The sequence below is a fragment of the Hyperolius riggenbachi genome, chromosome 3, assembly GCF_040937935.1.
Source record: "Hyperolius riggenbachi isolate aHypRig1 chromosome 3, aHypRig1.pri, whole genome shotgun sequence".
NCBI lineage: Eukaryota > Metazoa > Chordata > Amphibia > Anura > Hyperoliidae > Hyperolius > Hyperolius riggenbachi.
The window spans coordinates 350,064,601-350,080,701 of NC_090648.1; the positions used below are offsets into that span (position 1 = coordinate 350,064,601).

The following is a 16,101-nucleotide window of genomic DNA, read 5'->3' on the forward strand; positions in this document are numbered from 1 at the left end:
GAATCAATGCCACGTAGAAATAAGGCAGTTCTGAAGGCGAAAGGGAGTCAAACACCGTATTAGTATGGTGTTCCTAATAATCCTTTAGGTGAGTGTATGGTAATTATGACAATCTTCTCTATGTTTGAAAGGGTATAATGTATTTTTTACTCTATTTGTAGCCCAATTTTTTGCTTTCTCGTCTTCTAGTAACTACGTACACTAATCGATTTTTCCATTCGATATCGGCTAGAAAGCAATGCAGCGGGTGGCAGGATCAATTGTTCATTGTAATGAAACGCGGAAAAGCCGCGGCCTCTCAAGGTGAGGCGGCTGTTTCCGCGTCCAGCAGGGCGCCACAACGTGGAAAAAACCAGGGCTGTGGAGTCGGAGTCGGAGTCGTGGAGTCGGGCAATTTTGGGTGCCTGGAGTCGGAGTCGGGAAAAAAATGCACCGACTCCGACTCCTAATGAATTTGTAACTGTAATTAAAATAGAAAATATGATAAAATGTTCTATTTCTCAGATAATAGTCATTAAAAATAATGTATATATACAGTATATATACAGTAATAGCTGTGCTTTGTCCACAAAAATGAAATAAACCAATCAAAATTAGTTACTTGTGCTGCTTCAATAAAGCAGTCCCCGTATTTTTAAGGTCAGATATACATATCTGATTGTGACTGTATATATGATGTGTACACAGGAATCTCTTATATATACTAAATAACATCTATGCTGTAAGTATAAAGCCTGATGTGTAGCCGTGTCACTAATAGAGATGGTCAACGAGATGGAAATAATTCCGCATTGATGCTGATTTATGCAAATGTATGCACTCCCTTTGCTGATGAAATCAAATAATTTGATATGTTATTAAAATTTTGTTTTAGAGACTACAAATTGAAGGGTAACTGAGACGGATGAAAAGTAAAGTTTTATACATACCTGGGGCTTCCTCCAGCCCCCTTCAGGCTAATCAGTCCCTCGCTGTCCTCCACCACCCGGATCTTCTGCTAGGAGTCCTGGTAATTCAGCCAGTCAGCGCAGTCCGGCCGCATGCCGCTCCCACAGCCAGGAACATTCTGCACCTGCGCAATAGTGCTGCACAGGTGTAGTACGCTCCCGGTGGCGGAGTGTGTGCATGCGCACTACGCCCGACTGGCTCAAGTACCTGGACTCATAGCAGAAGATCCAGGTGGTGGAGGAGGACAACGAGGGACTGATTATCCTGAAGGCGGCTGGAGGAAGCCCCAGGTATGTATAAAACTTTAATTTCATCAGTCTCAGGTTTACTTTGTTACAAAGTAGTACTATACTCTACATATGCACTCCCCACAGAGCTGCAGGGAATCCACTGAGAATGCTGTGCACATTGAACACAGAGGTGTTGTCTGTTTACAATCTCCTCATTCCCCTGCAGAGTACCTGCACATCATTCTTACATGTACCCACAGTTACATTGCCTAGGGCCTGATAGATGTTCTTTGTTCCGGTTTGTACCTTTTACAAGTACTCTTACCAAGGACTAGTTTTAGTCTAAAGGGAATAAATATAGTAGTCTACATATCCTTCTCACTTCAGTTGTCTTGTAAAATTCCTAAGCGTTGGCAGTTAAGAGAAGAATTTCATGTTACATACTTTTAATCAACAAAATTGTAATATGCAAATTAGAGGAGTCGGAGTCGTGGAGTCGGAGTCGGTGGAATCCTAAACTGAGGAGTCGGAGTCGGTGGATTTTCGGACCGACTCCACAGCCCTGGAAAAAATGCCGCATGCCGCATAGGCAGAGCGGCGGAATCCGTATTGGAAACGGCGGAATCCGTATTGGGAATGGCGGAATCCGCATTGGTAACGGCGGAATCCGCATTGGAGGCGGCTCCCGCACTTGGTTCACTAGATACATTGCAGAACAGTACTGGTGTGGCTGGGACTGATAGTCCACCAAGATTCAGACTTACACGCGCGCGAGCACAGAGGCTGAGTTTAAATAACAGCCAGAAGTGAGTCAGCTGACCAGGCTGGTCAGCTGACATTTTCCACAACTCTCATTGGTCCAGCAATTAGGGAGGTCCTGGAAAGGTCCTTGAGTATATATACTGCTGGCTGTTCACTTGCTCTTTGTCTGGCGTTGCGATCACATATGTGGGAGCACCCAGATCCGTAGTCAGATCCGCAAGTGTGCCGGGACCAGCTGGAGCTGTAATCCTACACTTAGCTAGATTCTGTTGATAGCTAAAGTACTAGTTTGATTGTATTCATTTGTTATGACTTTTGCCTGCCTTGACTATCCTCCTGAACTCTGATCTTGTACCTCGATATTTCTGATACTCTGTTGCCGATCCCCGGCTCGTTCCTAGACTCCGCCTCAGCCTCCTGATTCTGTACCTCGATATATCTGATACCCCGTTGCCGAACCCTGCCTGTACTTATACTCCGCCTTTGTCTCCTGATCCTGTACTGTATCTGTCCATGTGTGTACGACCTGGCTTGTCCGACCTCGAGAACCGACCTTACCGTTAGAGGCGGTTCCTCGCTCTGTTAGCGACCCTTCCTCCTGAGGGTCACTTTCAGACATCCTTCCTACTGTCAGTCTGACTCCTCCCGTCTTGGAGAGCTCAGGTCTGCGGAAGGAATCTGTGCAGTACTCCTTGCTGCACTGAGGCTTAGTCCTCAAAGTGTTACTGTCACACCAAACACTACACTCTACTCAGGTGAACAGAGGTTAGCTAGTATATCGGATTATCAGTGATACTGCAGATCACTTATAATCTGGTATACATCTGTATTCCCAGTGATACTGCAGATCACCGGTAATCAGATCCTCTCTGTGCTTCACCGATCGTTACATTCATTCAACCAATTTTTCAGCCGAATAGATCGATTGGTCCAAGCAGAAAATCTAGGTTAACCAGCAGCAGGTTGAGAGCTGTGGCAGATCAACAGTCCACAGCATTGAACTGGATTGAACAATGCAATGCTGCAAATCAACAGATTTCTTATAAATTTCATTCTGAAATCTATTGAAAATCTGTTCCAAGTGGGTGGTACACATAAGATTGATACCTACCAAATTAGATCTGACAGGAATCTGATGGTCATATCTGGTGTATGGCCACCTTTAGTCAGTATGGCTTAGTTATAAACTCCATACAAACATACACTAATATTCTATACACGCACGCACGCGCGCGCACGCACGCACACACACACTTTTGTCCATACATTAGCATGGAGAGCATGATCAACGATTCCATGAGGAAACAAACAAAAGAACAAAAAGAAAAAAAAATAGGAATCAAAGAGGCACCATTAAAATTCAGTCCTGGCTTATTAAATGCTAATCATAAATTAATTTAAAAAAAGTGCACAATGCTTTCAAAATCAAAAAGGCAGAACTCCAGGCAATAGAAAAAAAAAATCAGCCCCAGATTGACAAGAAAACTGAGCCCCACTGAAAGACAGCTATGTGATTGGCTTAATATTCTCTGTATAGCACTGCCATGCTACATAAACACATACAATAAATACAAAATAAATAACCAGAAAAAGTAATGTACCGGACCATATTCCTCTTCTACACTGGATCGTCTAGACTGTTGTCAGGCCTCATTTAAGTTTGAAAAGCTTAAAAGAGGAAAATGGCTCAACACAGACTGCTTCATTACTGCTCTCCACAGCAGCCATATCTAGTTAGAGTTAGAGAGATAGGCTGAGCATAGCCCTGGGCCACATGTGTGGCTCAGCATCTGCCTATGAGGTAAGGGACATTTTCCAGGCTTTTTATTCTACATTCAAAGTTTTAAAGTAACATCACCTATGGAACTTGGTACATAATGGAAAATATTCATAACAGAGCAATAAATATGCCGCTTAGAACAATACTGCATGTTACAGCACTTCCCAAAGAGAACATTGATTACAGATAATCAAGGATTCTTTTGTGAAGTTTACATAACTGTGAAGTGGAACTATTGTATTTTCGCAAGGCATTTTCACTGTAGAGCTGTGGAGATTTGTTGGCTCTAACATTAGTCTATAGCATGATATTTCTTTACAGTAGCAGTAGAAAGTATGTGAACCCTTTGGAATTACATGGATTTCTGCACAAATTGATCATAAAATGTGATCTGATCTTCATCTAAGTCACAACAATAGACAATCACAGTCTGCTTAAACGAATACCACACAAAAAATTAATTGTTTCCATGTTTTTATTGAAAGAACCATGTAAACATTCACAGTGAAGGTGGAAAAAGGGTAGCCTTTACAAGTACTTCTGGCTCGGAGGAGGTGAGTACTTCAGAAGGCTGCCCGAGAAGGGACAAATAATTGACTAAGCCAGTCGAAGAATTTCACCAGGGTACTTTGCTGGAACGAGGGGACAGAGAAAGGGCTGGGAAAGCTCTATTGTATGCTATCCAGAGCATTCCCTTTCCATAGATAAGTATCTTTTCTTTTTCTTTTTTGGTTCACCTTTGGTTCACCAAGATTTACTTCAAAGGGCACCTGAAGTGAGACGCATATGGAGGCAGCCCTATTTCTATCCCTTTAAATAATACCAACTGCCTGGCATCCTGCTGAGGTTTCATGCATCAGTAGTGTCTGAATCACCGACCGGGAACAAGCGTGCAGCAAATCAAGGCAAACATCTACCCTGCAAGCTTGTTCAGGGCTTATGGCAAAAATTATTAGAGGCAGGGGATCAGCAGGAGAGCCAGGCAACTTGCCTGCACACTCAAGGGTCCTTTAAGAAGAAGAAGAAGAAGCAACTTCACACCTTTATCAGCAGCATCCTTCACTTCAGTATTACCTAAGGAGTGGTATTTTGCACAAAAACCTTCACAAATGGTTCCCTATACTTTGTATAGAATGGAAATGTAATAAAAAAAAGAATGGTTACCATGATTATGGGAAATAAAGGACGCTAACGGAATCAGGAAAACATAAAACTGACATTTACAAGAAATTCTTGCGGATTACTCACCTCATATATGAAATGTCTAACGCCCTATTATCTACAAAACAGAAAAAAAGCATTTTAGAAAAGCATATTAACAGTTCTATATGATGTATGTAAAACCTTCAGTAAGCCATGGAGAGTCCTGCTCTGCGTCAGACACAGGAAGAGGAAGCAGAACCTGACTTCAGCCATCACATGGAGTCTACAGAAACAGAAGTCCACAGCATGCTGTTCCATCCTATAATAAGTCCTTTACTAAGACACTGGACAGTCACAACAAATCCTCCACATGGTTTTACAATTTTCACCATGGTTGCAAACAAAATAGGACTGTAAAAGTGGTTTTATATTTGGTACAGAAGAACAACAGAATTCACCATTCCACTACATGTCACAACAGAATATCATCACAAATCCTTCTGAATTATACTTGCCCCTGACGGGTCTGTGGGGCCCATACTGTATGGTACACGACTGACTATTCCTTTCATTGCATATAGTATATAATGGCCCACAGGCAATTAACTTCTTAATGTGGACATTGTAATCTCTACACCCATAAGTGTAGCTACAAAAAAACACCTGATCTGAAGGATGGATTGCTTTATCAAAGGAAGTGAAATAGTAGTTGGGGCCCCCTTACAGCTCGGGGCCCTCCGGCGGCCGCAGGGGCTGCTCCCTTGAAGTTACGCCACTGCTAGGAGAAAACTCAGGGGAGAAAAAAATGAATTGAATAGGGCTCAATATATTGCTTGTGTGGTCAAAGTCACTGAGTAAAGTTGGGACCAGTAAGATACCCCAATATACAGTCATTGATTGACATCCATGACCTGATGAAGAGTTCACTATGGTCCATTTTGTAGCACGCTGACTAAAGTGGTTTGTGACTGAATTGGCCTTTGCTTTCCCTGAAGGTAAGCCCCCTACAAGCCATGTAAGGTTTTCACTTACTTTATTATATCTTATATTGGGCACCTCTGTTTTTAATTTATATGTGCTCATATTATTTATCACCACTAATATCCAACTCCAGTACTAGATGTGTGATACTACTAAGTTTTTCATAGATATTTTTCTGAGGAAATTTCCCCATAGGCTTGTTTAGGGAAAATGTCACTCTGGAACAGTGCTGTGGGTCGGAAATAGAGGTGCTCCATGTGAAAGTTCATTTGTAACTAAGCAATATTGTAGAACACGAACCTGCCCTTTTTATTCACACTCTGAGATATCAATAGATCTTCCTATGAGAACGGAAGTTTACAAAACTATATATTTGGAATCCAGTATTCCATGATGGTTGTTTGGTACCATGGAGCACCTGTCATGACTATTTCATCATTGTGTTCAGTGACAGTAAAGCAATACAAGCCTGCAGGTATTCCATACACTAAAAAAGACAGTCGCTAAGTTTCCAATGTCCTTATTTCCCCTCAACATAAATAGAGGAAACGTCTGCGAGAATGATTTTCATTAACAAGCATTCACTGGGGAAATTATATAGCAGGCAATGAGAGGCTCTACTACATTCTCGTGGCCAAGGGTCTACGAAAACAACACAAGTAGTACAAAATGGCAATGTTTGGATCATACTAAAATGAACAACAAAATTCAAGGCCTCCTGGGAGAAAAAACAAAAACCTAGTCATCTTAAGCATCTACTACAATTCTCAGCACTCAAGAATGTGTCTTGATTATACTGTAGTATATTTCCCTGGTGGAATGATGCATTTTCTCATCCTTCTTGTATGAATAAAAGAATAAAATAACCGTTTAAATCCCCGTTTTGTAAATACAGCTTGCTTAACCGACTAGCCTTTACTATATGGATTTCTCTGTGGTTTACGGGTTGAAGATCATTTTATTATGTTCAGCCACAACTTTTACAAGACAGCTTTTTCAGGTGAAAAGTCCTGATGGGAGTGCGCCATGGAAAAGGGTTGAATTTCTCTAGAGTGCAAGCTCACAAGGGCAGAGTCCTCCCCTGGGACTTTATCAAATGAACATGTACCGGTATTGCTGCATGTTTTCATGGGCCGGTTCACATGGACGTCTTTGCGGCATTAAACGACATCCACAGCGCTTGTCATTTTAGCGCTGTCCATGTCAAATGACAGCGGTCAGTGTGATCCCTTACCGTGAATTGGGCAAATGTTGCACTCGATCCCATAGTTTCCAGTCACCTTGTTTTTTTGGATTATTAACCCCCTGCGTTTCAGTGTCCCCCTGCGGGGTTTAAAACCGCGATGCACCGAGCCAACGACAGGATGCACAGCTAAAGGGAGCCAGCTGCTTTTCTGCCGGCTGTGGGCTTCTGGTTCAGACGCCTGTCTCAACCAGCCCTATATCATACATGAACTATGTATGCATTTTGGACCTGTGAATCTGGATGTGCTTATTGTGTGTTGAACTATGTATTTGAGGTCCCCACATTTGTCCATTTTCTACAGATCTACGGAAGATCTTGGCGATATAGAAATAAAAAAAAATATAAGAAGACTCTTCCTTATAGTATGGCATATAACTATTTATTTAGCTTACACTAGTTATTTCTGGCAATTCATATGGATATCTGAGCATCCAGTTGCTGTTTACTAAAGATATAGATGAAATCGTGCTGGCACTGCCTTACTTATACAGTTATGTACAAAACTGCATGTTCTAGAAGATGTCAGTCAGCAGAGACAGTAAAATGAGAGATCCTTTGAGAAGTTATCACAGAAATGGTCTTTTTTTTGTTTCTTTGAATGCAATACACTTTAAAGGTACACCTAAAGTGAGAGGCATATGCAGGCTGCCCTATTTATTCCCTTTTAAACAATGCCAGTTTCCTGGCAGTCCTGTTGATCTTTCTGGCATCAGAAAAGTCTGAATCACAAACCTCAAACAAGCATTCAGCTAATCCAAGTTTTCCGTCAGAACCATCTGAGCTTCATGCTTGTTCTGGGTCTATGGCTAAAATTATTAGATGCAAAAGATCAGCAGGACAGCCAGGTAAGGTGCGTTGTTTAAAAAGAAATAAATATGTCAGCCTACATATCCCTCACATTTCAGGTGTGTGTAGAAGGTGAACTTGCTCCTAAGGTAATAAAGATACACTACTTCATAAACAGCTCAAATATTTATTTAATAGTAGGTGTTATTTTACTTGTTTTTGTTTTTCAATTTCGTTGATCTCTGCTGAATAATATGTAAATCAGGAAACACACATCTGGCGCTTCCTGCCAAATCTGCTGGTAAACAGACTGGTTTCAGTAATTGTGACTGAATTTAGGCTTTTACGAAAGTGAAGTCACAAGGTTTCACACAAAAGCAAGTCAACCCACACACTCAGCAGAAAGGAGTCAACATGAGACTGCTGTCCAAAGAGGATGGAGACAATTTCTGATGTGGGGAGTCGTGAATTCTGGTTGCTTGAATTTCAGTTGTTTCCCCTCTGCCTTGTGCTTCACTGCAGGACTACAAATCCAGCCAATCAATATTCCTCAGGGCGTCGCACTGTAAACCCGCTCAGTGCACACTAATTATGCACGCCCACTGAACAGCCTGGTGCCTACCCTCCAGCAATAAAAAAAATGGACATTTAATAAAGCCCATACAGTGTATGATATTTCTGATGGTGAAGGTCTCTTATTGCTTCTGACTCTACATGCTAACAGCAAATAAAGCTTTGACCAGTTTACCTTTCATAACTAGCTGTGCACAGCAGAGATTAGGCAGAGACTGCAGCAATACTGGAATAAACTGGGGATAAAGCAATTATGGCTGGCCAGACCTGTCATTATTCCCCCCTTGGCTTCCTTGAAGGTGCAAAGCATGTCGGCAAATTACGTTATATTGACGTCTACAAATCTAGCCCTTCAGTAGATGATGCTTGGGACTACCTACTAGATGAACTGTCATAAAAGTCCCAGTGGTGGTTTCTGACCACAAGGCAAAATGATGATAAAAAGGTAATGATAAAGTGTTTTGGTAGAGGTGGGAAAGCATTCCAGTCACTGTATAATGCCCTAAAGGGGACCATACATGAGGCGACTTGGCGGCCGATCGACTATCTAATTCGATTATTATAATTGAATCGCATAAAAATAGTTTCCGTCAAGTGCATGCCCAACCGACCATGCAACCAATTTCAGTCCCGAAATTGGTTGCACAGTCGATCGCACATGCTGCAAGATGTTGGGCCAACTTGCTCAATTGGTTGCATGGCGGTAATGGTGTGCAATTTCGTGATGATCGACGAATGCAACAAAACCCCTGGCGCTGTCCACCCTAATGATAAATGTCCCCTTCGGTGCCCCGAGCATGTGATACATTACCTTTCCGCTGCCTCCGCTTGTCCCCACAGGCTCCGGGCGCACTCCATGCACGCCCCACGTGGTTTCTTAGTAAGGGTCTGTGCATATGACTTCAGGCGTCATACTCGTGGCCACTTTACTAGGCAACCATGTGGTGTGCGTGTATGATGAGCAAAATGCGCCTGGAGCCTGCAGAGACTAGCAGAGGCGGCAGAAAGGTAATTTATATCTTGCACTGGGCATGGGGGACATTTTTCATTGGGGGGACAGTGTCGGGGCAGTGAGGTGGACGGATGCACAAAGCCCATTCCCGAGAGATTTCATGCTGAAATTGATCTGGAATCGGCCTGTGGTGTATGGGCAGCTGACAGATTTCTCTCTTATCAGATTCGATTAGAGAGAGATTTGTCTCTTGGTCAAATCTGCCCATACATACCTAGATGTATGGCTACCTTTAGAATGATAAAGATGGTGGATAAAGGGTACCTGCAGCAACATGTAATATAGGGAAATAAAGAGGTTTATGTAAAATCCCAATCCTAATTAGTATTGGACTGTGTTCCCTTTTTTATTTCACTGTAAGGGTTAAGAATTTAGGACTTTAAATGATGATAACTAATTTGAGCTGATAAAACTCCTGTATGTCTGAGAAGAACATCTGAGTGCAAGGAAGAGATAAATAGTTAAAAATGTGTGTGTGTAGGAGCTGAAAACCAGAAAAAATTGTTGCCAATGTACCGGAGACAGTTAAGACCTCAAAACTACACTTTTAACCTCTAGATAAAACTTAAAACTATATGATTCCAGGGAAGTCTTATTAACGATTAGGATTACAGATACAATTGTTTTACTTTTATTTTAGAGCTTCACTATTAGTAGCATAATCTATATTCAGTGTACCTCAATGCATAATATATAAAAGCATTCAAAAAATACCATCGTATAACTAGTACTGCCAGAGCATTTAAACAAAGCTTGAAACCATGCCAGGAAAACACCCAGCTACGGACATCAAATTAATTCCAGATAATTACACGGACTACGTGGACAAGCCTAAATGGTGCAAAATAAAAACAAAATGGGCCTGCTGAACTATTATCTAGTGCATTCACCAGTGTACCATAACAAGGAGCCTTAATACACTGTTAGGCTCGGTTCACAATGGAGCGGATGCAGAACAGAAACAGTAAGCGCATCCACAAGGCAGATGCGTACCAGCCATTTTGCATTCGTATGCAGCAAAATACCTGAACGTTCCGCGTTTGCACGTCCGCAGCGTCGCTCACATCGGCCCTTACGCATCACAGCTCACCTGTCCCAACACTCTGTCCCTTCAGCAGCCCGGAGACCAGCAGATTCATGCGCCTCTCCATAAGCTGCAGCAGGCCAATTCTCCCTAGTAACAGGGAGAATTTTCATTGGTTCAACATGAACCAATGAGAATTCTCCCCGTTTCTGAGGATTCCCAATGGTCTTTTGCAGTCCAATGGAGATCCCCCTGCCACCGGGCAGTTTTGCAGGGACCAAGCGGTGGCGGCGACAGGAAGCAGGCAACACGGATGCAGCAACTAGCGTAGTGAGAACGGACAGAGTTCTCATAGGCTTTCATTAGACACATTTTCCTATTCAGTCCGGGTAAATGTGCCAAATCCGGACTCTGCGTTCCGTCTTATGTACCACGGCACACAGATATGTGTAGGATCCGTGTTTTTAACAAATGGAAGCGGATCCTATTTTTAACATAGGATCTGCTTCCTGCGTTTTTGCTGAGCTTTAAAAACATTTTTAAAGCAAGTGTGAACCGATCCTTAGTATAAAAATCTGTAAAGGGAATAGAACTAACAATATCATATATCTTCGACTAGTAAATAATGGAGATTTGAGGGTTCATCTTTATTACTAGCAAAGAGTGGTTGTGGAACATGGATTTGACCCTCTCTCAAGTGATCTGTGATTCAAATGCACAATTTCCCATCCCGCTGTTGCTGAAAATTTCAATGCAAAGTTTACAGCAAGTACCAGATCTCTCCTCTTTTACCCAGCACTGTACTACAGCTCACATGTCAACTGGAGCCACTCCTCTCACATGCCCACTTCTGCAGCACTGAGGAGAGGACAGCTGGGCTAATCTTGCCATAAGCCTATAACACTTCACATCAGCCACTTTGGCTCCCCCAGTTCTAGTGCCCATCTGCTTCTTGTGTTCAGCAATCCTAGACATGCCGCAGTACTATACAGTGAGTCTTCATATGCTGGCGAATCTCCCCTGGGGGTTCTGTTCTAATCTTCACCAATTTTCATTTTTAAATGGTCACTAATGTAAAGCAGGTACATTGGAGCTGAAGCTCCTTTGGGGGCAAAACTAACAGCAGAATGCATTCAGCTACATGGGAACACAAGTTATTATTCCAAATACCATTTGACTACAGTTTTCCTGAAATCTATAAAGTAATTTGAATGAGCATAAAATGTAAAGACATTTTCTACAGCATGTGTTATATTGCTTGTTTTATTCCCCGGGAATCCCTTCACACTTATGTAAATGTTTTTCTTTTGGAGCTCTACATTAATTACATTTCCAGCCAATCTTTTCTGCAGGACTGACATATGTTTCATTAGAAATAACAGTGCGGCCCTCTCATTCCACATCATACCTGCTGAGACAGCCTCAGATTGCTCTAACATGCTCAGAAGTCGGCCTTCTCGCCCTGATGGTTCCTGGTAAGAGAGACGCAGGCACAGTTGTCAGAATTAGCAGGCATTATAAACTGACCTATGTGCAGACACATTGCTTAAATCAAAATGATGCCAAAACCATAAAGGTTTCAGACATAACACACTCGGCCACGCATTGTCAGCGCACAATAGCCACCCCATTGTGGTAAGGAGGCGATAAACTCATATCTGTCATGTCTAATCCACTTTGCTCCATAGTCAAATGCCAGCAAAAGAAAAAAACAAGTACAGTCTCTGGTGTAATGAAATGGTGCTGATCTGAAATGTGTTTTCTTACATCTTACTAGGATTTCAGATTAAAGAGAACAAACAGCAGATAAAAAAAATACTTTAAAAAAGGGTAATTATTTGAACCAATAATGTGCACAGGAAGTACATCACTGGGATTCTTGACTTCCGTGTCGTATCTGTGTCGTTCTGCGCATGCGCACCGTACTACCAACAAATTTAAAAATTCTCCCTCGGCCACCGACTTCCTTTTTTTCACTGCGATGCCACGGAAGTTGCATGGTAACTTACTGTTGACTTTTTTATCACATCAGTAAAACAAAAACCTTTGCACACAAATTTGACTGGAAATCACTTCCTGATTGCATCAATCAGACAGCAACTTACTGTACATTCACTAAGCCTACATGTGAAAGTACCCTTGTATAATAACAAAACACAGAATCAGCAACGTGGGGACCAATGAAAAGGAGCTTCCGTTTAATCCAGTTATTAAGCAAGATGATTAAAGATGGTATACAGCAAGTAATAAATCACCCTTCCAAAACTGTTGACTTTGTGGTGTGTCAGTGGCGAACCGGAAGCTTCCGGCGCAATGTGTCGTGACAAGTGTACTGGGCCCCATACACTTTCTGTTGCGTTACCATGCACGCAGACAGGGTAGCGCAGTGCAAAACATGCCCGAGTGTTAAAGGGCCTAAATGTATATTCAGCCAGTGAAAATAACTAAAACATTATTTAATATTATCTGCTGAAATGCACACAAAGTGATCCAATCAGGCCCTGCAGCATTGTACTGCTGTTTGCACTGTGTTGACAAAGGATATGCTAGTTGTTCTGTGTTGCTTGGACATCCAAATGAATCAAATAGTTGTAAATAATTTGAATAATTACATTTTTTTATATTTAATAATTACATTTTTTTTTTTCAAATCCACTATTTCACATGTAATGTATTACATTTAGCTATCTACTTGCCTAGGTTGTTCACACATGTTATTCTAGAATAGGTTGAAAGGATACTTCAATTAATTGAACAGTCAATGCATTTGAATAGGTTTTGAGATAAAACAATAATACTGTATGCTATAGGTAAACAAATGTGAAGAAAAAGTAATCTTCGATAATTAAAATAATAAAGGAAGGTTTGTAAAGCATTAATGCATAATTATTAAGTACTTCTAACAAACTTATATCAAGGGGTATTCAAGATGATGTAATCCACAGCAGGGATTACCGTAATCTACAGACATTGTTATTTACAAAGAGGTTTGTGCTGTAATAATGCTAAAGGCCACTGGTCCACTAAGTGTACTTTTTTTTCCCTGATGTTTTTATGGTATAATGGTACATTCCTGAGGAGGCCAGGCTATGAAAGAAAGGAAATATTAGCTCAGACCATTGCAGAGAGCAGTTACTCAGAAATAACCATGAGTTAAGGCCAGTTTTACACCAGGCCATTGAGTTTGCGGTGCAATGCTCTGCCCCCATTGCATCACAATGCACAAAATGTCATACACATGAACCTGCATAGCGCCTCCCCCCCCCCCCTTCCCTGCCCCTCATCCAGTGACGTACTCCCTGCTGCACAGGTAGTAATTCTCTAGGATTCCCGGTTTTCCCCTTGGTATTCCTGTCATTCCGCACATGCACGACTCCCACATATTTAGAATTTTTTGTGTAGCCCATTAACTTTTATTACTTCCGCACCGCGTCCGACAGTAATGCAGCCGATTGGGCACTTCTGCCGTGATGCAACAATGTAAGAGTGCTAGACCCCATTGCCTTGCATTGTCATTTGCGTCACCCTGCGGTAAAACAGGGCAACCCAATGCACAAGTGTAAATGGCGCCTAAATGACAATTATCACAGAAAATGTAAAAACAAATTACATGTATTAGTTGTACATTCATCCCAGAGTAAGATGCACTATAAACGTATTTTTCTTATTTACAGAAGCTGTCACTTAGAGCATCTATTAAATCTGACAGGTTTTGGACTAGTCCATCTCTTCTTGGAGGATACCCAGTATTTTCTTTATTTTTTTCTAAAGGCACCTCCCTGGAATGGACCTTTTAAAATGGTGTTGGAAAGGGAGTGTCTTCCAGTGCACACTATTCTGTCAGAGTGTACCACTGCCATCCAAGGAGTGCTTTGGAAGGACAGTTTAGTCCAAAATCTGTCAGATCTGACACATTTCTACTGCCTACTGTAAGGAGTATGGCTAAAAAAAATATAGTGCATTTTACTACGGAACAAATGTACAACAAACACATGTATTTTAAATTTTACACATTTTCGCAAGAGATCCTTTAAACTTCTCATATAAAAGGGATCTGAGCAGCTCCTGCTTTCAAATAGCTGAAAGGGCTGCCATAGAAAAACAATTCAAAAGTATTCCACTGCGCTTAGCCAGTTAGTGTCTCCACAAGAAGTCGTTAAGCCACCAATGAGTGCTGCTCCTGGTTTACTCTGGGATTAGGGTAAACGTACTGGTAAAAACAGAAGTAAAGAAAAGGAGAGGAGCGCTCTCTGGTGCATTAACTTTTTAATGTTGCTTCTTGCACAAGGACATGAATAAAACTTACAATGTTAAAAGTAAAACAAAGCTCATCACAATGTTGTATATCACCGTGTTCTGGATGTATAATCACCGATCTGGCCACCTCCACACTATGGCCAGTAGTTGTGGTAATCCTAAGGATCCGGTCACGCCAGCGGGATGGGATTACGGGGAATGTCGGCAGCTGCCCTGCGCCTAGGACGTCATGACGCGTTTCGGCGTTCCACGCCTTTGGCAGATGACGTCATGGCGCAGAAGGGCAAAGTTAAAAGACGTGCTGTTGCTTAGCAACGACCGGGACACACCGTCGGTGGTCTGATGGGATCAATATTACTCCGCACCTATCATGCGGACAAAGGGGCGCGTGATACGCATCTGGTTGTGTAACAACCAAAAGATAGCAGGCAGGGGGCGGGGCGTCCCTAAAACCATATAGGACGCAGCAGGGGTGGGCGGAAAAAAACAATATTAGTGAGCGCATCACGCGGAGAAAGGCTTCTAGACCCATCTCGTGTGGTATAAACTTATACAATGCCGTTACATTTGGTTTTATAAAACTGCTATTTCAGTTGTTAGAGGATCTACCACTTCATGCAATGAATACACAGTACTAGCTATTCTCTAGTCTACAATAAGCACAGTACTGTACCGTTAGGCATTTCCCACATGGTGAAGTCCCAATAGCCCATGAATAGGAGAGGGTAAATTGCATTGTTACCACTCAACATCATATAAAACATCTCAGGACCCTTTTACACTGGCAAATTGCTGCACTGCTACCGCAGCCTGATGAAAGTCTATGAGGAAGTTCATACTTCCCATGTTGCAGTACGTGCGCCGGAAGTGTCCGAATTAACGCTTACCTATGTTACCGTGCACCTCCTGCGGCGATCTGCGTCTGGCCCTAAGTCGTGTTAGTCCATGGCGATGCAGGCTTCTTTAAAGAAGTTGGTGTGGCGACGGCGCAGTGTGCATGCACTTAAGTGTATTTTTACAATACGCTTCTGTGCACTTCCGCATACTCAAAGCAGGAAGTGACCACAAGTGCGTGTCACTTCCTGCTTGGCTGTATGCCAGACAGGGAACACCATGTACTAATGCAGTGTTCCTGAAGGCCTGTGTTTGGCATTGCGGAGGGCGCGACGCACAGCATCGCTACTGCCAATATACATTGCAAAACCAGCCTTAAGCTTCCTCTTCTATCTGAAAGAACTTTGCGTACACAGTATGTTTAGTTGCACTTTTAGTGCAGTTTGCATTTTCCAGATGCAGCATGTTTTATTTAGAAAACCTAAATGCATTAATCTTTATGGCCTAAATAGCATAACAGCGGTA

General features: G+C 42.1%; 1 protein-coding gene across 2 annotated transcripts in view; it reads right to left on the minus strand.

The window, feature by feature from the left end:
* The window catches only part of UIMC1 (ubiquitin interaction motif containing 1), a 209,430-nt gene that overhangs the window by 14,051 nt on the left and 179,278 nt on the right, over positions 1–16,101 (minus strand). Inside the window, exons 12-13 of one of the 2 annotated variants that reach the window (XM_068277053.1) lie at positions 11,894–11,957; positions 4,969–4,999 (exon numbers count right to left, since the gene is read on the minus strand). In XM_068277053.1, the coding sequence (XP_068133154.1) occupies positions 4,969–4,999; positions 11,894–11,957 (95 nt within the window). The remainder of the gene's footprint in view (positions 1–4,968; positions 5,000–11,893; positions 11,958–16,101) is intronic. The other variant, XM_068277054.1, reaches the window with a different exon arrangement.